Genomic DNA, 23279 nt, shown 5'->3' with positions numbered 1-23279 from the left:
ATTTTTGTATTTTTTTTTTCTTTTATCCTTCTTCTTATTTTTTTCTCTTTTTTTTTTGAAATATTTTCATTTTTTATTTAATTTTTTTAAAATGGGTTAAAAATTGAATTAAAACAAAAACATTAAAAGAGAAAGCAACATGCAAACAAAAAAAAAAGGGGGTAGGAAAAGAACAGTGAAACAAAAATAACCTTAAACTCTCTTGATGTAGTTAATATTATAATTGATATAATTAATTAAAATTTTATGGATATAAATTAATTCAGGTTGAATATTGGTTCGGATTGGAGACAAGCACAATAATATCTGATATCCTAAATAATAAACTATTCATAAAATTAATATCTAACTTATATTCAAATCAAGTTGAGCAGATATACACGAAGTTTGTGTGAAACTTTACGTATAATTATTTTTTTAATATATAATAAGTGTAGAAACCACTATTGTTCTTTACATATCTCAAATGAGGGGTCTTTAAAAAAACCAATTAATTTTTAAAAAATAAAAAAATCAAAAAAAATTTAATCAAAAAAGCCAAACCGGGATAAAAAAAAAACTTGATTAAATTAATTTTTAAAACCATAAAATTTAACTAATTTGATTCGGTTTCAATTTTACAATTGAAACTAGTAAATCAAATTTGTTCAATAAAAACAACGAAATATCTACAAAAATCAAGAGGGGTTTAAATTAACCTAACCTTAATATAACCCTCTCATAAAAAGCTGTTATTTAGAGAATATTTTTCTCATTCTTTCTTCCCTTTCGTTTGCTCTGCCCCTCATCTTCATCTCATTTTCCCTTTCCCACACCATCTAGCCAGACACAAACCAACCACTGTATCTCCCTAGCATCTCTCTTATGTTATCTCCTCTTGTTTGGAGGTAATTATATTGTATTTATGTTAAATTTCATGCATTTTAGTTGAACACAACGATCAAAAATACTTACCTTTTGTTAATGTAGAACCTCTGACCCAAAGCTTTCACAGCTTGTTCTACGCCAGGATATCAAGGTTTATATCCGGCATTGTTGATATTAATATATAACTTTTGAGAAATGAAAATTATCAAATTACTTTCTATATCTTTTTTTTTTAATTAATATGAAAAGTGAGAACTAGTGAGTCACAAACAAATAAAGAATAATAAATTATCAACTTTTTAGATCTCATCAACTTTTCTGATTCTATTAATTCATGTAGATAAACAATTTTATTTTTATGATTTTAAGAGAGAGAAAAAACACACAAATATAATATATTAGCCGATAAAAGGGGAAAAAAACATTCGGAACACTTGATAATTTAAAAAGAGTAATACATTAACCAAATCAAACTAAAGCCAACTAATTTGATTTAAACCAAATATCGATCTAATCTAATTTATATTTTTTTAAATCAACCTAATTTCTTTTAATTAGTTTTTTTAATGCAAATTAAACCATGAACACCTCTATCTTGAATGTAGCGTGGAAACTAGTAAGAACAAGAAACATTCGACCGACTCGTCTTTCCTTCTATGTTTAACAATTCAACTCCATTCCATCAAGGCGGCTACCTCCTCTTAAAAGCACAGCCTCCTCCTGCTCCTCCTGCTTCCCTCTCCTCAAAAACCCTTCAGTGCATATTCGTTCTTACACCAACTCTCAAAATCTAAGTTCTTTGTTTGTTTTCTTGAATCCATGCAACCATGCAGATCTTCATGAAAACCTTAACAGGAAAAACCATAACTCTCGAAGTCGAGAGTTATGATACAATCAACAACGTCAAAGTCAAAATTCAAGACAAGGAAGGCATCCCTCCTGATCAACATCGCATATTTTTTTATGGCAAACAACTCGAGGATGGACGTGTCCTTGCTGATTACAACATTCAAAGGAATCCCCACTCCACCTTGTCCTCAAGCATGACGGCGGCTTTCAAATCTTTGTCATGACACTAACCGAAAAGACATTAACTCTTGAGGTTGAAAGGTCTGACTGTTGGAAAAGATCCGACACATATGCCATGTGGTTTGTTTATGAAATAATTAAATCACAACTAAGGTTTAGATTCCATTCAACTTTGTTATTCTGTGAATTTTTCCTTGCATTAAAATGCTTGACATGTTAAATTTTTTTTATTTTACATGTGGTATGAGAGCCTCTTTCTTGTTATATTAATTAATATTAATTTGGTTCTACATCCATAAATAAGGATATTTTTAATTAATTTGCAAAGGCTTATATTGGTCAAGATACGAGGGCAGCATTATCATGCTTGCTATGATTAAGTTTTCATTGTTTTTTTTTTTTTTAATACTAAATCGCAAAATTTATGAAAGCCATTGCGTGGGCAAACCGGTCTGTCCATGCATGTGTTTGATTGCATAAAAAATATGGTTTTGATGTTGGATTTAAAGGTGGCTTTCCAAGATTTGTTAATTACAAATTAAAATCAAGTGGAGCAAGCATTTGATGATTCTTTGCAAACTGTCTCGAATTGTATATGCTCAGAAGTAATGTGCTTCAAACTTTTATTTGCCTGAGCTTGAGTTATTTGGGAATTTCCTCATGTCAATAGTGTTCATTAGGGTCTATTGTATCATGATGGTATAGAGCATCAATGTGTGAAGACGTGTTTTAATATTTATGACACAATACTATTGATTGTTGCATAAATGTGTGAAGTCAATTTCTTATCATGTACGGTCTAAATTATTATCTATAATTATGAAATTTGTGGAACTCTCTGCAAGGAGTTTTCATAATTCTTCTATTGAGATCTATTAATATATTTATTTGTAGAAAATTACTAAAAAAATCATGATATAGTTTACATAATTATTAAAGTATAACAACTTAAAATTTTTAGTTAGTAATTAAGTATGCAATGTTGAGGTTGAGATTGTAGTGGTAATTAATTTAGAAATAACCACAATATCTTAAGTTATTTTAATAATCATATTAAAATTTATTAAATTAATATGCTCATAAGTTACATGGCTTAATTTCAATTATTTTATAAAAATAATAACTTGACCCTCTAGAGAGATTTTGTTACTTTTAGGATTTAATTGCAATAAGATAATAAATGGACATTAAATATGAATTTTATTCTAGACCCTTAATGTAAATAATTGTTATTCTTAGTCAATGAATTATTTAGAATGTGTGTTTAAGAAGATAGAGGATTGAGACTTGAGAATCTTAAAAGTACTCAAGCTAAAAAAAATAACATAAAAGGTAAAATGACTTTTAAAATGAAGAAATATTATGATATATCAATAAAGTTATTGTCTTATGATTAAGATAACAATAACATCTAAAAAGAGGTGAATTAGATATGAAAGGTAAAAATACAATCTAATTTTTTTTTATTTGATAACATACAATTCTAAACACTCAAGCAAATATAAAAGAAATTAACAATATAAATATGATAATTAAAGAGTTAGAGTCTAGAAACACTGTCTAAGTTTTATATAGGTTTAACAAACTTCATACTCTTCTCATTGAGTTTCTGTTCAAGAGTTCCACTATCATATAACATTCTTCTTAGTGAGTGAGACTTGAACTTACACGATATTTTTATAAGTAAAAGATCAAATCTAATCTTTTTATGGGTTTAAGATCAAACAAATCTTTTTCCCAGTAAAGAAGCAAACTCAATCCTCTTCCAAGCTAAGGATCAAATAGTTATCCCTAAACTTTTTACAAGCTAAAGATTAGAGAACCTTATATCAATACTTATTAAAGAACAAGTATTAAATCACTCACAATTTAGTCTCTAAGAGACTTTCCCAGGTGTTTAAAGTATCACTTACACTTTCCATAATATACTCTCTTAGTAGAGTAGATTGGAATAACAATTAAGCTTTTTTGAGGATTTTTGCCAATTCACACTTAAAGTTGTTTTTAGATGATTACAAGTTAAACAAGGGTATTAGAAGTTATTTTTTAGAGGGAGTATGCTTAGGTTTTTTCCGAGTATGTTTAGGTTTTTTCCTTAGGAGTTCCACATCTATTTTGGCCAAAGGAATGACTATTTATAGGCTTATAAATGAAATTAATCATTAGACACAGTTTTTTACATGTTAGAGAATCGATTAGACCGTTTTAGAATAGATCAGATTATTTTAAAGAAGCCTAAGAGTTTTTAGAAATTTTTCAAAAAGGACTAGTGATTAGTACTTAAAAGTGCATTTTTATTAAGGTTTTATATCATCACTTGAAGTATCATAACTCCTTAACTAAAGCATATTTTATAATAACATATCTAACAATATAAGATACCTTTAATTTGTAGTAAATATTCATTTTAAATGCAAGTCTATCACATAAATTAAAAGATTGATTAATAAGTTTAAGAACTAAAATTAAAAGGACAAAGAAATGGTCAAACTTAGAAAAAAGATGTTGATGCAGTCCAAATACTGTTTGATAATTGGGTCATATTTGGAGTTATAGATCTTGGATTTAGGTCTACTTTATATGGATGGAAAGGTAAAATATAGGTCTACAACTTTCATATGGAGCTCAAATTTAAAAAGGTCATTTTCAAGTCTAAATTGTAACAACAACAAAGAAGTCTAAATCTATCATACAACCCAAATATTATTCAGTATTTGGCCCATATCTAGAATTCTAGAAGTCCAAATGACCTTCATTTTTTTTCCTGAAAAGCTGAGATAATTTCTTACAACTTTCATGTTTTCAAGTGGTTCCAATTCTGACATTATCAATGATGTTTTAGGCAGACAAAAGAAGATAAGGATTGTCATCAAGTCAAGAGTTGGTCAACCACTCATCAATTAGTCATCAAATCAATAGTTTTCAATTTTGGCCTATAAAAAGAGGCATTTGTCATGCATTTAGGCATCTTGGTCTCCAAATCAAGATCATGCTCTTGCTTTCTCTCTTTATATTTTTGTAATGCTTAAGTTTTGCTTTCATTAATATTTTATTTATGCCTTTCAATTCCTTTTCTTTACTTAGTTAACTTTTATCTTATTTATGTTCTTATTTTGTTTATTTATTTTTCTTTCTTTCATTATGTTTACGTAAGTTTATTATTTCAAGGTGAAAAGGTTATACTAATGGTGTAAGAATAAATATAGTGTAAACTTAATATGGACTTTAATGTTTAACAATAACATGTTTTGTATTTGTTATCTTGTTCACTCTTTAATACTTTGCTTGTTAAATGACTAATCTAGATTTATGTTATATAACACTTGGTACAACAAATGTTTGGCTCTTTTATAGCCCATATTGTATGGTATAACCGATACTTATAACCGACACCTGAGCTATGAAAGGAACTTGATTTGTTGTTAACATAAGTTATAATCATGAATGCTTGACGAGATTTACAAGTATTAGCATTAATCGAATAAGATGACTAATGTAATCATGTTAACAATCTATAATCAGATTGGAACCTCCTTTATGTGTGGTTTTCAATTGAATAATAAGAGTTTATACTATACTTGTTTGACATACCATTAGTGGATCATCTAACCTTGACATTTGTTATTATCATTATTTAATCCTTACATTAATCTTCAATCTCAAAGTTCTCATCAGCTTCTTTTTCTTTATTATTATTATTATTATTATTACTACTACTACTACTACTACTACTATTGTTGTTGTTGTTGTTGTATTATTGTTATCTATAATTCTTGCCGGGTTATTTATTACTTTGACACTCCTGCACTTGGAAAAAGACAAAAATCTTTTAGTCATGCCAACTAGCCACTTTGATAAACAGCTAAACCATTTTAAGAAGCAATCAAACCATTTTAGCTATATCTAATTTTGTCTTGTTTTTGTGTTTTAGTCTTTTCTTGGATTTTATATATATATAAAAGAATGGCAAGCTCTCTTTGTTGGTGGCCAGCTAATGCTAGTGAAGCATATTTTATCTTACATTACAAGTTTGTTTATGTTATGTGGATATTACAAAGGGTCTTAAATAAGTTGAGTGTTATTTGGCAAAATCTTATTACAAAATCTTGATTGGCAATGTTGATAATAGTTATATTTACAAGCTCTATGTTCTTGACCTTCGCGAATCATTTCCTTACTTGTTTGATGATTTTTTAAATGTTGTAATCCTATATAAATCATCATAAAAGTGTGTGCGCGTGCATTCATCAAAACTATATCAAACCAATATTTAATTATTGACATATAATATATTACTTAATTAATAACATCAATATTCAATTATGTTATCATCAAAACATAATGAAATAATCATTATAGCCATAAGGCTAACAAAAACAAAGTGAAAAAATTAACCAATGTTTCTTCTACAAGAAATGGTGAGTTGTTAAGAAAGATTTTCATAACTATAAGAAATGATTTATAAAGAAAGGTTAACTCAATCTTTAGTATATCATGAATCTTTTTTCATTAAGGCTTCTAGTAATACATAATAGCTTGATTTTAGTTCTATAATCCATATTATTATTATTATTATTATTATTACTACTACTACTACTACTATTAATACTATTATCATGCAAGGCTTTATGAGTCTAAGAAAGCTGAAGGAAAATAAAGGAGGCATTTATTCAAGAAACCAAACACATCCTGATGTTAAAGTTATGAAGAATTTTAGATTAATTTTAAAATCTAGACTTATATTGGATTTAAAAAATATCTTTTATGTTCCATCATCTTCTAAAAGTTTGATTTTAGTTTCTAGAGTCTGTAATGTTGATTATGGATTCTTGTGTGGTGAAAATAATTTTAGTATTTAAGAAAATAAAGTTTTTATTAATGGTGGAACATTAATTAATGGTTTATATACAATTGATTTAAACCCCACTTTTGAGCTCAACTATTTATTAATACATGTTGATTTTTGTATTAAAAATTAAAAGGAGCAAAATTGATGAGGATTCCTCTATGTTATGGAATAGGAAATTAAATCACATCTTCATTGAAAGTATTAAAAGATTAGTGAATGATAAAGTTTTAAACACTCTTGATTTTACTGATTTTGGTACTTATGTAGATTAAATAAAAGAAAAGCACATTAACAAGACCACTAAAGGTTCTATGAAGAGCTTAGAAATTTTAAAAGTCATATATATTGAGTTTTGTAGACCATTTAATACTCCATGCTTAAATTATCAAAAATAGTTTATCTCATTCATCAATTATTAATGTAGATCTATTTATCTCCATCTCTTATTTGATAAGGTTTAAGCATTTGATGTTTTTTAAACCTACATGGCTAAGGTAGAGAAACAATATGAAAAGGCCATAACAATTTGATAACGATTGTAAGGTCAGATGGAGAGTATTATGATAGATAAATATCAGGTCTATTTACAAAGTTCCTTAAAGAAGAGGGTATTATTATATAATATATAATGCCTGGCCTACAACGACAAAATGATGTAGCTAAAAGAAGGAATCATACACTTATGGACATTGTAAGGAGCATGATTAGTAATTATAATATACCATTATTCTTATGAAGTGAAGCATTAAAGAATGGTATGTATATTTTAAATAAAATTTCACCCAAAACTATGTTTAAAACACTTTTTAAATTATAGAATAGATGAAAGCCTAGTTTAAATCATACATATGTATGAGATTGTCTTATTAAGGTAAAGATGTATAATTCTCAACTAAAAAAATTGGATCTAAGAACAAGAATATAGGTTTTAGTATCCTTATCATAGCACAAGAATAGTAGAAGAAAGAAACACTAAATTTCTTAAAGATTTTAATCTTAGTGGGAGTGATTGTTTTTTTATAAAGATAGAATTTGAGGAAAAACAAGATTCAATTGAGTTATATAAAGATAAAAGATAATTGGTTATTGTTTAAAAAATTTATTTGGATAATATTGAACAACAACCCATTCAAGAGCAACCAATTCAAGAGTAATTAGTTTATGATAAGGTAAGCCCACGTAAGAAAATTGAATTAGAAAGATCTTCAGAAACAAGACCAATAATTTTTAATAATTGTGTTATATTCTTTTAAGAATATGACTTTGATGTTGGACCTAAAGATGATCCAAATTTATTTTCACAATCCATGAATGGAGAAAACTGGTATAATTCTATGAAGAAAAAATAGAGGTTATATATAAAAATCAAGCTTGAGACCTCATCTAATTACCATAAGGGTCTAAAGCCATTAACTATAAATGAGTTTATAAAACCAAAAGAGATGCTTCTAGTAATATCAAGCAATATGAAATTAGACTTATGGCTAAAGGTTATACAAAAAAAAAAGGTGTAAACTATCATAAAACTTTCTCTATAGTTTCTAGGAAGGATTCATTTGGAGTAATAATGACATTCATAGCTCATTTTGATTTAGAGCTACATTAGATAGATATGAAAATAACAATGCTAGATTTAGATGAAGAAGTGTAAATAAATCAACCTAAAGTTTTTTGTGATGATACAAATTGTCATTTGGTTTGTAAACTAAAGAAATCTATATATAGACTAAAACAAGCCTCCCAACAATGGTATATTAAATGTCATAATGTTATAATCTCATACAATTTTATTAAGAAAATTATTAATCAATGTATATACCTTAAGATTAATGAGAGAAAATATATATTTTTTGTCTTACATATGTAGATGATATTTTGATTACAAATAGTGACTGGGGTTTACTACATAAGAAAAAATGTTTTTTCTCAAAACTTTGATATGAAAGATTTGGGTAAAGCCTTTTAGTTATTGACATATAGATTTACAAATACAAGTCTAAAGGACATTAAACGATCACAAAATGCCTATATTGAAAAAGATTTTAAAAAAATTTAAAATGTCATATTCCATATTTTTAGTAGTAACAATTATCAAAACGGATATATTCAATTAGAATTAATGCCCATAAAATGAATTGGAAAAGGAACAGATGAGTAACATTCCTTATACATTTGCCGTTGAGGGTTTAATGTATGCATAAGTCTATACAAAACCTAACTTGACATTTACAATAGGAATGTTGGAAAAGTTCCAAAGCAATCTAGGAATGAACCATTAAAAAACTATTAAGAAAGTCATTAGGTGCTTACAAGAAACCAGGAATTACAAGTTGACTTATAAATATATTGATCACCTTGAGGTTATTGGTTATTCAAAATTGAATTTTGTTGACTATGTAAACACAAGAAAGTCTACTTCAAAAGATATCTTTCTTCTTGTTGAATGAGCTATATCTTAGAGAAGTATTAAACAAACTATTATTGCTTTGTCTACTATGAAAGCATCACTCATTGCATGCTATGAAGCAATAACACATGCAATCTGGTTAAGAAATTTTATTTTTTATCTTAAAGTTTTTTATTCCATATCAAGACTAATAATGATATATTGTGATAATCCAACTGTAGGTTTTCTTTTTTAAGAATAGTAAAGTGGGAGTCAAAACAAACATGCCAACATTCAGAATCTCATGACTAAAGAACTGCTAGCAAAATAATATAGGGATCATATGGATTATATAGTCTAGCTAAGCCATTTAATATTTGAATTCATTTTATTTTAGTTAATTATCTAGCCATTTTTCTTTATGTTATTTTTAGGTATTGAAGTGATGTTTTGTGCAAATAAAATATTGTTTATGCATGTGTTTATGTGTTAGAATATATAAAATTGAATCTGAAATACTTATTGGAAATTTATTCATAAAGTTTATTTGTTTATTAAATGTTTATTTTGAAGATGTAATATATTGTAATGCATAAAAGGAAATATTTAATTATAAAATGTAACCGTCAAATTCACATGCAATATTTTTAATTTAAATGTGAATGTTTTTTCACTTACTAAATATTTTAAATTTTATAAAGATATTGTTAGATTTTTCATTTTGTCATATGAACCAAGTAAAAAAATATTAGAAAATATCCTTAAAATAACCTAAATAACATGTAGTTTTGTGATGAAATAATTAAGTGATGACTAAAATTTAAAGTCCATTGAATTTTAGTATTGATTGAATGCATCCATGATCGATAAAAATATAAATATTAGATTATATATAAAAAGTCTCTGACTTAAGCAAAAAAATATTACAAAAAATCTCTTGTTTCTATTCACATGATAACCCTAAATTTTAATATAAATTAGAAGATGTTTTATTATCGAGGATGCTAATTTTTCTAGACTATTACTTTAATACATAATCAATTATAGCAATTTTTAGCATATTAAATTTATCTAATCTTACACTGACACAAATGATAATGTTTAAGTCCAAGATTCAGGACGAGGAAGGAATCCATCCAGATCAGCAGAGGCTAATCTTTGTAGGGAAGCAGCTAGAAGATGGAAGGACCCTTGCTGATTATAATATTCAAAAGGAGTCTACTCTTCATCTGGTGCTGCGTTTAAGAGGAGGGATGCAAATATTTGTCAAGACCCTAACAGGAAAGACAATTACCCTTGAGGTCGAGAGCTCTGATACAATAGACAACTTGAAAACCAAGATTCAAGATAAGGAAGGTATTCCACCTGATCAGCAGAGGTTTATCTTTGCTGGGAAGCAATTGGAGGATGGGAGCTCATGAGGATTATAGTGTTCAGAAGGAGTCTGTTTTCCATCTCGTGCTCCGTCCTCGTGGTGGTGATTTCTGAGTGTAATAATTGTCGTCTTCTTGTTTGGTTGCTCTTAGAAACTCGTTAGATTATGGTGATGTTAGTGTTTAAGTTGCTCTTTTGTTATTCTCTGTTCAATGCTCAGTTTCGAACAATAGGAAATTAAACTCCGACGAGTAATCATGTCTCTTCTGTCAATTTTCAGTTCGATGATTGCTGTGTTTTCTGGTCCCCCTATCTGGGGGTTTGAGTTTGGTGTCACCGCGTGATTCTATATCTTATAGATTTCTGACATGCCAAACTTGATTCTCTGTACTTAAATTGTTTGCATTCTGTGCTTGGGAGGAGAAGTTAACTTAGAATCGATGTTGAGTTTCACATAACGATCATGTTTTTCATCGTTCTCAAATGACAATCACATAAAAGAAAAAAGAAAAATAGACTAATGGAGTTCGCCTGCTACAGATTCAGCAACTGTGTAAACTAAATCACCCTAATAATTCCCAAACACGTTTTATTTTCTAGATCATTAAAGGAGAAATCTGCCATGTCAATGTCACGATGAAAATCGTTGGATTGTATAATTGGAGTGGGAATGGAGGTCAGTTCAAAGTTTCTCCGTGTCTTCTTCTACACCATGTTTTAAGTGTTTGTGAGAACCTAAAATACTGAGGCAGTCCGTCTCCAGCCACCGGTTTCAAATTAAGACCTTAATGATGCTTGTATTCCACCGGACTCGCCTCTGTAGTCATGCAGTGGATGAACAGGGGATATGGTATGCGATGGGGTGCCTGGTGCACTCGTTGCTGGTGTTACAGTGCCCGAGTGTCGATTCTGTTTAACGTGTTGTTTAGCAGTGTGGTGCCAATTTCTCAGGGCCTTGGCAAGTCGCTCATTGAAAATCGTTGGCCGCATGGTTGTACCCATCTGATTTAATGAAATTAGATGGTAACTCTATAATTCAATAAAACAGAGACTAAAGATAGATAATATGAGAAAACAATGCGATGATGATAGAAGGCTGTGCATTGCAAGGCAGCAAGCATACCTGAGTTACCAACGCATACAAAGGAAGAGTCACATAGCTGCAAAAGAATTGAATTATTGCCCTGTTCTCAAATCAGAAAAAGCTTGTGTTATTTGCAAAATTCTGGATGGTTCGTCACAAGTGTGATTCAAAGCTGTTCTGATGAGGGAAAAGCTCACCACATTGTGATCCTCAAAATTAGATCTTCTGGATACTTGTGAAAGCAAGACTTCAACCCGAATTCATACTACAGAGTGAAGGAGAAGAAAGCCAAGAGTTGAATTTAGTTAGCGAAACCAGTTACCAGCAAAATAAACAGTGATAAAGCCAAAAAAACTTGCCCAAGTCCACGCTAAGAAAGCAAACTGGAAAGCATTCTGCATTCACAAAAATGGGCGGACAACAAAGAAAAAGTTAAGAAGAAATGGTTTCAATGTAAGGTTGATCACGAAGCATTGTAAATCGAAATGCACAGAGATACCTGAAAGAGAACGAAATTTATAAGATAAAGAAGCAGGCGTGGATGGTTGAACCAAAAGAGATCGTCCCCTGGTTGGACCACTGGGGTACCCTGCACCACCTGTGTGCCTTGAATCCTCAGACCCATCTGGGTTATAACAACCTGTAGCTTTGTACTCACCGATAAGATAACCTGTAATATAAAGAGTCCACATCAAGCTCGTGGATTTTCCAGTTTTGTAGAGTCAATAATAGAATGACTAACTGGAATCAAATTTTCTGCTTACAATCAGCGGGATGAAAGGGAGCCATAGATAAGAATACCAGCCTGTCCATAACAAACGTTGTTTCAGTTTGGCTTGTGAAAACTTTTAGTTATATATTCGTGATAATGGCAATATGTAAAGAAAATTTGTTTTCTAATGGAAAAACACCATGGAAACTGTTCAACTTCTTCATGCTACAAGAGAGCGCATTGCTAAAATCTTTGAGTCCACAAATGCATGATGTTCAAGAGAAATACTGATTTCAGCTCACCATATGTATTAAACAGTAGGAAAAGAATTGCAAAGAACCAGATGGTTGGGCTGCGAGCACGAAAAAGGAAGGTCATTTTCTTGAATTCTCTGTTACTCTTATCATTTTCAGGAAAGCTAATAATCAATGTAGTGAGTAGGTAACCTGATTCCAACCACAACTTTGAAATCCTCCTCAAGTGATCTTTTGATGTATGTCTGGAAATCGAACTTAATTTGACTCCGAGGTGCCAAACGTGCCTAGAGAGCAATTGCAAAACACAGATACTAAGTATTGAATGAAATCAGTTTTGTATTGATGGGCATCTGATATTAAAATTTACTTACAGTGATAAAGCCATGGCGTAGGGTCAGGTAATCCACCTTTGGAACTGATCTGAGAAATTGTCTGAAGAAACAGACCTGGACAAATGGAAACTTGCTTCAATGGGTTGCAATTGATTATTATCAAGGAGAGCTAGCCAATTGGAATTGGAAGAAGAAAAAACCCAAGAGGGTAAATTTTCTCCCTTACTATCCACAGGAGAATTGGTGAAAGAGTCCAGAAGTTCAGATGCCTCCTTCCAAATGATGTCTCCCTTGCAAACCTAAACCTCTCCGGGTCTGCAGGATGCATTGAATAATAAATCTGTCATTGTTTCAGAAATTATATAGTTAACTTTTATCTTTATAGTTTAATCCTTTTCGTCCAGCTTTTTTTTAATAAATAGAAAATGTTGGAAAAGAAGTAGATATAATGTATAATTTGTCATGGTGGTCAAGAAATTCTCAACGGATTTTCTCCCATGTTCACCATTAATGTGACCATGCCATTTTGAAATCGAAGGAGAATATCAATCATCTTCCTTAACGCTAGAGATTTGCTGGAGGCCCGAAGGTGGCATTTCAGCATGTAATTGTATGATACCCACCATGTGAGAACTGGTAGTTAGATGTTGTCGTCTCAATTTCCCATTTCTTCCATTTCCTCATCTGCAATCCAACAACAGCATACGAAACAACTAAATCCTTGCTCTAAATAACAATCGCACAAGAAAAAGAAAAGTAAAAAGAAACTGACTCTACATGCCTTTGCTCTGCTTAAGGTCAGAGTGATGATGCAACAAAGTACGTGGAAAGCCGCTAGCACAAAGATGAATATGTGAAGTTGCGTGATGCCGTCAGCTGAAACAAGAGAAACTTTACCCTGCAAAGATCAAGAGGTGCCATGGATTAACACCTTACTTTGCTAAAACTTATCACCAGATCGAGTTAGTTTGTTCGTTTTTCTCTTGTATGTGCCCGCCGTGTTGCTTTTTTCATGAATAACTCTGAACTTTTCTTGGCTTCAGGAGCAATTTATTTATAAGTTCTTAGCGCACCAAATTAACCATGAAAATTAAAGTCCGCGCCACCACGATCACAGACAATTACTTAAAAGAATCTAGGCAACATGCCTTCTTAGCACACATGTCAGATCCCCCATTTTCATCCTCTGACGGATCCTTCTCTTGCTTCTTACACGGATGCCAGGTAGCCCCTACAGACTTTGGTACACATATTTCTGAAATAAGTCCTTGTCCTATTGTTAGAAGCAATGACATGAATCCCAATAACATAAGCTCTGAGAAAGGTATACACAAAGGCTGATTCAGTTCCTTGGAAACCAAAAACACAATTCTAATATGCAACATATGCCTAATTTACGAGATTTCAGACCTGATTTGATCTTTTCAAGTGCCTCATAAAGAGCTCGTTTGCGTCTCTTTGTCAGCCACTGCATGCAAAGAACAAAATGTGTGCGTGTGTATCGTTTGAGATATATTCTTAACAAAGAAATTCAAACTATAGCCATTAGGTAGCTAACTTCAAGTCTTACCTTTCCAATTAAATGAATGATGTGTTCGATAATGATTGAAATCAATACCATCACAAAACAAACAACAGCAACCGCCCATGTTGGAGTTTCCTCCAGAGATCGAGCTTTTACAGCCTCCACCATCTAGTGCCAGCTTTCCAAGATTTTTATTTCCACTGCAACTCACTATGTCACAGAACTTTATGCACAGAAGATTAGTCTCTCTCTCTCTCTCTCTCTCTTATTCGTCTAAAGAAATTATAAGGTCCATTATTTATAGACGTGTTTATAAATGAAGAAAAAGGGTACGTCCAATGCCATTGAATGTGAACACTATATGATGAGGAAATAGTGAAGGAGGGGTGGAAGACCTAGACTTTGGAGTTTCGAGATGCGACGAGTTTGATTTTTTGAGGGTGGACTTTAGTTTTTAGTAGAATGATCAGTAGCAGAGATTTATGGTTACCTTTTTGTATTTGTGGTTATCAAACTGGATTCACGAGTTAAATACTTTTGACTTTGTGCGTGATGCATTTTGCCAAACCATTCATGACACTTCGATAGATAAGCATAATGGATACTAAAATCCATTTACTCAAAATTCCCATGTCTCCTGGAAAGAGCATCCAGGAAGAAGACGATACATTATAAAAGCTTAAAAAGAGATCAAAATTCATTGAAAAGAAAGTTAGAAAGATGTTCAACCTATATATACATTTTTTATTTTGTTCCATTGCATGCCATGTCCAAATATTTGTTTGTGTGTTTGATAAAATATTAGATTTAGTTCCTTTTAGCTTAGCTTTGTTTCAAGCCTAGATATTTATATTTCTAATAAGATATTAAACTCAACTTCTTACTTGATTACATTTCAAATCTAAATATTTATAAATCTAATAAAATATCAAATTTAATTTAATATCTTGTAAAGAAATATTTACATCAATATTTGAGACTTCCTCTTTACTTCGATGTAAATAAAAAAAAAAACTTTAACTCCTTAAATAAAAAAAAAAAATCAAGGAACAAATATTATAAATACTATTTGAATCATCTCGGTAACAAATTTATTATCTTCATTGTCTTATAATAAGTTTTCAATATTCATTATATATAAGCTAAGATGGAATATTTTTGTTCTTAAAATTTAATATTGATTAATTATTTTTCACTATAGAATCATTGATTTAACCAACAAATGGTATAAAAAGTCACACTTACAAGGATTGTTTTGTAGGAATCCATGCCTCTGCCGTTAACCCTCCAGGCCATTAGTTCTAGAGAAGAGAAAATTGATATAAAAATGTAATCTTTAATTATCCAAACACTTGAAAATTCAAGTTCCCAACATATTGGATTCCATAGCAAGCCATCATCATTTAGCCCAAACACGGAATATGAGAGACACACCTAAATAGCAAACATTTGTTTTTTTTTAACATACATCAACGTCCACCGTGACACCAAATAAATATACATACATCCATACCAACATACACCAATAGCAGTGGACAACAATTGCGCCAGCCCTTGAAAACAACAGTGGGGAGATCACTTGTAAACAAAAAATCATTCCTTTTCTTTTTCTAAAGCCCGCAACTCTCCGCTTCTTAAAATAATTTATATGTTAAAATATATATAAATTTTTTTTATTTTTTAAAAATTATTTTTAATATTAATATAAAATATATTAAATTTTAATAAAAAAATTTAATTTTTTTAGAATCACTTACGCGTATGCTTACAAGAGGCTGCTTGTTTTTCATTTAAAATTGCTTTTGAATATGTTAAATATATGTTTCGCATGTTTTAATATTATTTTAATTTTAATATATTAATATTAAAATAATAATAAAAAATCTAAAAAAAAATAATTTAATATATTTTCAAATAAAATATATTTTTAAAAACACCTTTATAAAATATTATAAATTATAATATCAATTATTTTTAACTGTCAAGCGTGGGAATCGGAAAGTTTGACTAAGCAAAATAAATGTTGCGTTGAAAAAAATAATGCCGGGCAACTGGGAGTTTGGACCCATCATTTGGACGTTGAAGTGTTTATTTGACCTTAATCAGGCAAATAACGAAGTATTTGAATCGGGAGTTTATATTTAGTTTGTTTAAGACAAATTCAAAACCAGGCCGCACAGAAATTTAATAAAAATAGAAAAAAGAAAACAACGGGTTTCCGCCGTGGTTTTATGGAGCCACCGTTCAGTTTGGGAAAACTCAGATGGGAAGATGAGCTTTGACCGCTGGCGTCTTAAGCAAAAGGCCTTTGACATTAACAACCATCGATTGAAAGTGTTGGCATTGAATTGATATTTATGTTAGACTTCAGTCATAGATAACAAAATTTAGAATTTTGTGAAGTTTTTTTTAAAAAAATTAAAAATTACTTTCTAACAAAATTTTTTTAATATAAGGCATTGACATGGATTAAAAATTAAAGTAAAAAAACCTGTTGATATACTTTTATAAAATTCAAATAAAATTTTATAATGCGCTCAAGTAACTAATGATATCCTATTAGATACTTTATTGAATCCACTTAAAAAAAAATAGATACAAGAAGAATAAAAAAAATTTAGATAAAAATATTCTTATTATTAAAAAAATATAAATTTTTCTTCTTATTTATACGATGAAAAGTCAAATACATAAAACTGAGTCTAAATAAAATGGGCTTTGATTTTATGCCACATGTTTGTGCTCAATTAGGCTTGAGCCGGGTTTAAGTTTTATATAAAATAAATTTTTTATATTACCTTTTATATTACCTATTGGAGCTTTCGTTATGCTATATTGTGGGGATATTTTGAGTTATTTCCATGAGTTCCAGAATTTTGTTTAGAGTAAAACTAAACAAAATGGTTTATTAAAATTCTAGCAATTTCATGAAAATTATTTTATTTTTATTGAGAAATGAGTAATAAGATTTTAAGAATAAAAATTTCATTTTTAATAACAATATTTTTTTTATTTAAATCTAACTAATTACTTAAACAAGTAAGTATCGTTAAAAATATATTTAAGTTTTGTTTATGCAATTTCATTCAACACATGCCTAATGTTTTAAGGTTGTAGTTTGATTGTATTTATATACTCCTATTTGCGGTTAAACTAAACAAAAAAATAATCTAAATTAACATTAAGTTCTATCTTCATATCACTAGTAATAATTACAACAAACTAAAGACTTTATCACCTATTAAAGACTTTATCACCTAGTTTTTTTTATTTAGTTCATGCATTTAAATTTATAAAAACTAGTTTAATAAGTTAGGAGACTTTTAGCAACATTAAACTTAAAATTAATGTTTAACCCTTAATCTAGTTTTTTATGTTCATGCAATTTATTTGTATTTATGTAAAAAAATCATATTGAAATGATGTATCTTAAATATATATCATTTGAACCAAACGATCAGTTTGGGAAAAACTCAGATGGGAAGATGTATCTTAAATATATATCATTTGAACTATATAATTTAGTTTTATATGGTTGTTATACAATTTTAAATTAGATATTTCAAGGGTAAAATTTTAATTCTAAATATTGGGTTATTGTTTATATAAAAAGTATCATAACATCAACTTAAAATTTGAGTGTCCCAATTAATGATGCTTTAATATGTATCATCATCTTTTGATGTACAAGGTAATAAACTTGAACATTATCATCATCTTTTGATGTACAAGGTAATAAACTTGAACATTGGAATGAACTTTAAGAGATAACAACAAAAAATATATTCTATTTGACTATCTTAAACTTGCAAAGTTTTTGGTTAAAAGACACTAAAACTGTTATATAATAAATTTGATCCCATTATTGTTGTATCTATGGACAATGAAATCATAGCAATTTTGTATGCCAAAACTATACCTTAAATGGATCAAACAATATATTTTATGATGTGTATAGTTCAATTAAAAATATAAAAGTATTATCAGAAGCTTTGAATAAAAAATATAAGGCTAAAGATATTGGTATGAAAAAATCATAGTCTGCAAATTTTTAGATATTAAGATGGTGTATTCAAGGACCATGAAATGCCAAGTTTAAGAGTTTTAACTCATCTTGCATGGTACTCATGCTAAAGATATGGTTTTGAGTGAATTCTTCTAAGTGTTTGCAATTATTAAAAAATTATCACTATATTAGAAAGGTTTTAAGGACCATACAAAGTATAAACACAAGGAAATTGAAGTTAAAGACCTTATTTTAAGGTTAATAATAGAAAATGATGGCAAGTTATTTAATAGAAGAGCGGATACTTTGTCAATGACCTAAAAAAATATATAATTAAACAAGTGGTAAATAGCCACAATAAAAACCAAAAGAAAAGAATAATTATGAAAGGGAAAGGAATTGTCAATAAATTCAATGAAAAATATTTTATCTTCACTAAGATTGAACACTTAGATAAGGATATAAAAAATAAGGATCAATAAAGAAATCTTATAAAAGAAAGGATTGTTCAAGTTAATGTCATCGAAATTGAAGTTTTGAAAATGAATATTTGTCTAATGTTATTTTTAAAGTCCAGCTAATAAATAATCTTGAGTAACGGGGGTGTTTATACTAGTACTATAAAATATGTATATGCTGAAAAAACAATATATTCCTCTTATAAAGAAATAGGTGATGAATATTTATACAGAGAGAATTCATCAATTTCTAAGATATTAAACATTGAAAATTTTATATTGAATATGACTTTGGAATAAATTTTTTCTCTCATCAATAAACTTCATGTTATTAATATTAAAAAGAATTTAGTATATGGCTTATCTTCGTAAAAAAAAGAGTATCTTTATAATTATATTTTAAAAATTAATACAATAAATAAAACAAATAAGGATAAGATGAACAATAATAACAATAACAATAATAATAATAATAATAATAATATATCCTTGAACAATCATGTAAAAGACTAAAATATTCTCAATCTTTTTATTTTTTTTTCAAAGGATAAAAATATAATTTCATAATAGTAATGAAGAGTATTTGTAGTTAATAATTTTTATATCCTTAGACTTGAACCATGCATTTCTTACCACAATTCACACAACAATAGTTAGAAGTTATAAAGGGATGATATCCCCTGAATAATTCTTTTATTTTCCCCACATGTTTTACCTCTTTCCACAAGATCATAACCATTGTTTTATCGTTGCATGCTCCACCACACCCTCCTCACCCCCGCAGAAGAGCCTTGGTTTCGTGCATTGCTTCCTTGCAAAGGGAGTTTGTGAAAGTATTCTCATCTTGGAATCAAATGCATTCAAGCAAGATATCCTTTTGCTATTGAATCCCAAAATTTCTTCATTTGCTTTGATGGGTTTTAAAGAGTAGAAAATATTGGATATTCAATCTTGAAGAGGCTTTTTTGGTATATAAATTATAATTGAGATTATATAAAGGGTGATCATAAAAAATTAAAAAAGAGATGAGAGATTTTAATTTTAATCTTTAATATGAGAATTTAGGGGTAGAGTTACTATTTAGAAATTTCTAAATAGAGGATATGTATATAAAAAAATAATTTAATTATTTGTTTAGTTTAAAAATCTTGGTAGATTAAAGATATGAAATGTAATTTTTTTTTAAATATAAATAAAGTAAAAAATAAAAAATTAAAAAAATATAAATAAAGTAAAAAATAAAAAATATATTAGATTCGTTTTTTTCACAATTTATCTCACAAGATATCGATAAATTAATTACATTTTAGGAAAGGTCAAATCACCCAGCGTACAATCAACGCCCAATCCCACACATCACCACCTCACCCATTCCTTCTCTCACCCGTCCGTCACTCAATCACTCTCCTCTCTCATAAACCCTTCCCCCCTTGAAAAAGAGCGCCTCACTTTCCTTCTTCCTTTTCTTGAACTCCAACTCTGCTACTCCTCAGTTTTCACTATGAACCTCTCCTCTCTCCGCCTTGAATCCAACCCTAGGTGGTCCTCCCATGCCGCCCACTTCCCGGCCCACCACAGGCTCAACCCCAGTTTCCGAAGAAACTTCGTATCATGCTCGTCCATCAAACCCTCTGCCTCTTCCTCCTTAAGTGTTGCCGAGTCATTCACTAGAGACTCAGCTAGTCGAATTGAATCATTGAGTCAAGTTTCCGGCGTCTTAGGCTCCCAATGGGGTGATGAAGGCAAAGGCAAACTGGTCGACATCTTGGCCGAACATTTCGACATAGTTGCTCGCTGCCAGGTATAGCTTCATACCCATCTCGCTTATAGAACTGAATTATTTTTACTTCAAATATCTACTGGGATTTCTGTTTTTTTTTTTTAATTTATTGAAGTTACGGTTAATTTGCAGGGCGGAGCGAATGCCGGTCACACTATTTATAACTCGGAAGGAAAGAAATTCGCATTACACCTTGTTCCTTCTGGAATTCTTAACGAGGATACTCTTTGTGTAATTGGGAATGGGGTTGTTGTCCATTTGCCAGGTTTGTTTAAGGAGATTGATGGGTTAGAAGCTAATGGGGTTTCTTGTACGGGTAGAATATTAGTGTCTGATCGTGCACATCTGTTGTTTGATTTTCATCAAGACGTAGATGGGCTTAGAGAAGCTGAGCTAGCAAAATCTTTTATTGGGACTACTAGGAGAGGGATTGGACCATGCTATTCGAGTAAGGTGATTAGGAATGGGATTAGAGTATGTGATTTGAGGCATATGGATACTTTTCCTCAAAAGCTTGATGCTCTGTTATCAGATGTTGCTTCGAGATTTGAGAGTTTTAAATATGGTCCTGAAATGCTGAAGGAAGAAGTTGAGAGGTATAAGAGGTTTGCTGAAAGGTTGGAGCCGTTCATTACTGATACAGTACATTTTATGAACGATTCCATTGCAAAGAAGAAGAAAATTTTGGTTGAAGGTGGTCAAGCTACCATGTTAGATATTGATTTTGGAACTTACCCTTTTGTGACTTCCTCGAGCCCATCAGCTGGTGGGATCTGTACTGGTCTTGGCATTGCTCCCCGAGTTGTTGGTGATCTCATTGGAGTGGTAAATAGATACTTCCTTTGTTTATTTTAATCTTTTTTTCTTACTACGTTTTAGAGCCTTTTTGTCCTTCTCTTTTGTATTATTAGTGTGCTGGTGATTGCTACTAAGACTTCATATTTTAGCACAAGAGATTTTCATAGTATACATGATAGCTCTATTGCTTTCTTCCTAAGAAATATTTTCCTATTAGGAGATTTAGATGAAGCTTTATGGAAAATGCATTGATAAAATTTGCCTTTTAAGTTGAAAGAAGACAAGAAATGTGTATTGATTATAGTATTAATAGATAAATGGTAACAGGTAAATTGGAATGCCTTATGATGCTCATTCTAGCTTGTTGCATCAATTTGCTTGCAGGTAAAAGCTTACACTTCAAGGGTTGGTTCTGGTCCCTTTCCTACTGAGATATTGGGTCACGGTGGTGACCTCCTAAGGTTTGCTGGGCAGGAGTTTGGAACAACTACTGGTCGACCTCGACGTTGTGGTTGGCTTGATGTAGTTGCGTTGAAGTATGTTTGTCAGATTAATGGCTTTTCTTCTCTGAACCTCACCAAACTCGACGTGTTGTCAGAATTCTCTGAAATCCAAATAGGTGTTTCTTATAAACAAATTGATGGTACACCAGTGGAATCATTTCCAGGAGATCTCTGTCTCCTGGAACAATTAAAGGTAACCTTATCCTTTCCCATTTTCAGATTATATTATAACCAGCCAAGTTTTTGAATAACAGGGGCATAGTGGATGAAAAGCCTTGTTCCAACTGTTCCTTCGTCATTCCATTGTGGTCCCAGCTGTAAAAGCAGTTTTAGTTAATGTTCAAGATAAATTTCATCGTCGAAAGAGTTGAGATTGCAACAGTAATACAAATATCTATATCTTATGCACAACTGTAAAAGGAGCATTTTTATGTTACACTCTCATCAACTGTCCCGTGGAACTCTCTAATTCATGTGCTTCCAATGCTCTTCAGGTGGATTATGAAGTCTTACCTGGATGGAAGAGTGATATTTCTTCCATCAGAAAGTATGCGGACCTTCCAAAGGCTGCACAGCAATATGTGGAGAGGATAGAGGAGCTTGTTGGTGTACCTATTCATTACATTGGTATTGGGCCGGGACGTGATGCTCTCATATACAAATAGTATGATCATAACTAGATGTTCTGGGGGGTTTTCATGTTCATGCAGGTGAGATGAAACTCATTACCTTAGCACGCATTTAATCCCTATTATGATGCGGCCTTTTTATCTGGGCAAAAGCCAGGATTGTTAATTTTTTAAAATGAATTTTGATAACTGTTCTGTACTATCCATTTGAAGTTCACTTTGCATCGCGTGTTCGATAGTTTTGACACATACTCTAATGTTTTATTGTTTACTTCTATTTTAAAAATAAGTTTGAAGGCAGCTATCAAGGTTCTTCATTATAGTTCCCACAAATTACTTTAGCTTTCATATTAAGCACTCTTTGCATTCATAATTCCACAAAACTGTTTATTTTAAGCGATGCAGAGAGAGAAATCTTACTGGTGTTATGGATGGAAAAACTGAATTGGGCATATCATTTTAGAGCATCCCCGCCATTCCTCCTGTACCTAAGTACATCTTAAACACCTTGAACCAAATTCAGAACCTGCAGGAGGGGAAAAAAAGAAAAAGAGTATAGATAAACCACCTATTCATTCTTTATTTATTTTGTTATTTCTTTACCGATTCTCCACCGCACATTGAAGCAGCAGGGGTGCGCGGCGTGATATGGTACTGACGGCGATATTATATTTGTGTGGGTGAATTACC

At 30.5% G+C, this 23279-nt stretch overlaps 2 protein-coding genes and 1 pseudogene across 2 annotated transcripts; 2 read left to right on the top strand and 1 right to left on the bottom strand.

Moving 5' to 3' along the window:
• Positions 1 to 10792, top strand: part of LOC105111076 (polyubiquitin 11-like) — a 28056-nt pseudogene extending 17264 nt beyond the window's left edge.
• Positions 10793 to 11002: 210 nt separating this feature from the next.
• LOC105111077 (MLO-like protein 6) lies at positions 11003 to 14777 on the bottom strand. Its single transcript, XM_011006320.1, has 15 exons — positions 14461 to 14777; positions 14301 to 14358; positions 14039 to 14205; positions 13672 to 13788; positions 13514 to 13574; positions 13117 to 13205; positions 12930 to 13004; positions 12748 to 12842; positions 12604 to 12653; positions 12354 to 12394; positions 12089 to 12259; positions 11949 to 11984; positions 11787 to 11854; positions 11629 to 11689; positions 11003 to 11507 (listed from the first exon to the last, which is right to left on the bottom strand). The coding sequence occupies exons 1-15, from the start codon at positions 14581 to 14583 to the stop codon at positions 11283 to 11285; spliced, it is 1437 nt and encodes a 478-aa protein (XP_011004622.1). The 5' UTR covers positions 14584 to 14777; the 3' UTR covers positions 11003 to 11282.
• Positions 14778 to 20249: 5472 nt separating this feature from the next.
• ADSS (adenylosuccinate synthase) lies at positions 20250 to 22897 on the top strand. Its single transcript, XM_011006318.1, has 4 exons — positions 20250 to 20680; positions 20792 to 21484; positions 21842 to 22153; positions 22455 to 22897. The coding sequence occupies exons 1-4, from the start codon at positions 20381 to 20383 to the stop codon at positions 22623 to 22625; spliced, it is 1476 nt and encodes a 491-aa protein (XP_011004620.1). The 5' UTR covers positions 20250 to 20380; the 3' UTR covers positions 22626 to 22897.
• The last annotated feature ends 382 nt before the right edge of the window (positions 22898 to 23279 follow it).

Source organism: Populus euphratica, unplaced genomic scaffold, assembly GCF_000495115.2.
Source record: "Populus euphratica unplaced genomic scaffold, PopEup_1.0 scaffold570.1, whole genome shotgun sequence".
NCBI lineage: Eukaryota > Viridiplantae > Streptophyta > Magnoliopsida > Malpighiales > Salicaceae > Populus > Populus euphratica.
The sequence above is the reverse complement of the archived record's forward strand: the minus strand, read 5'-3'. Positions and strand labels throughout refer to the sequence as shown.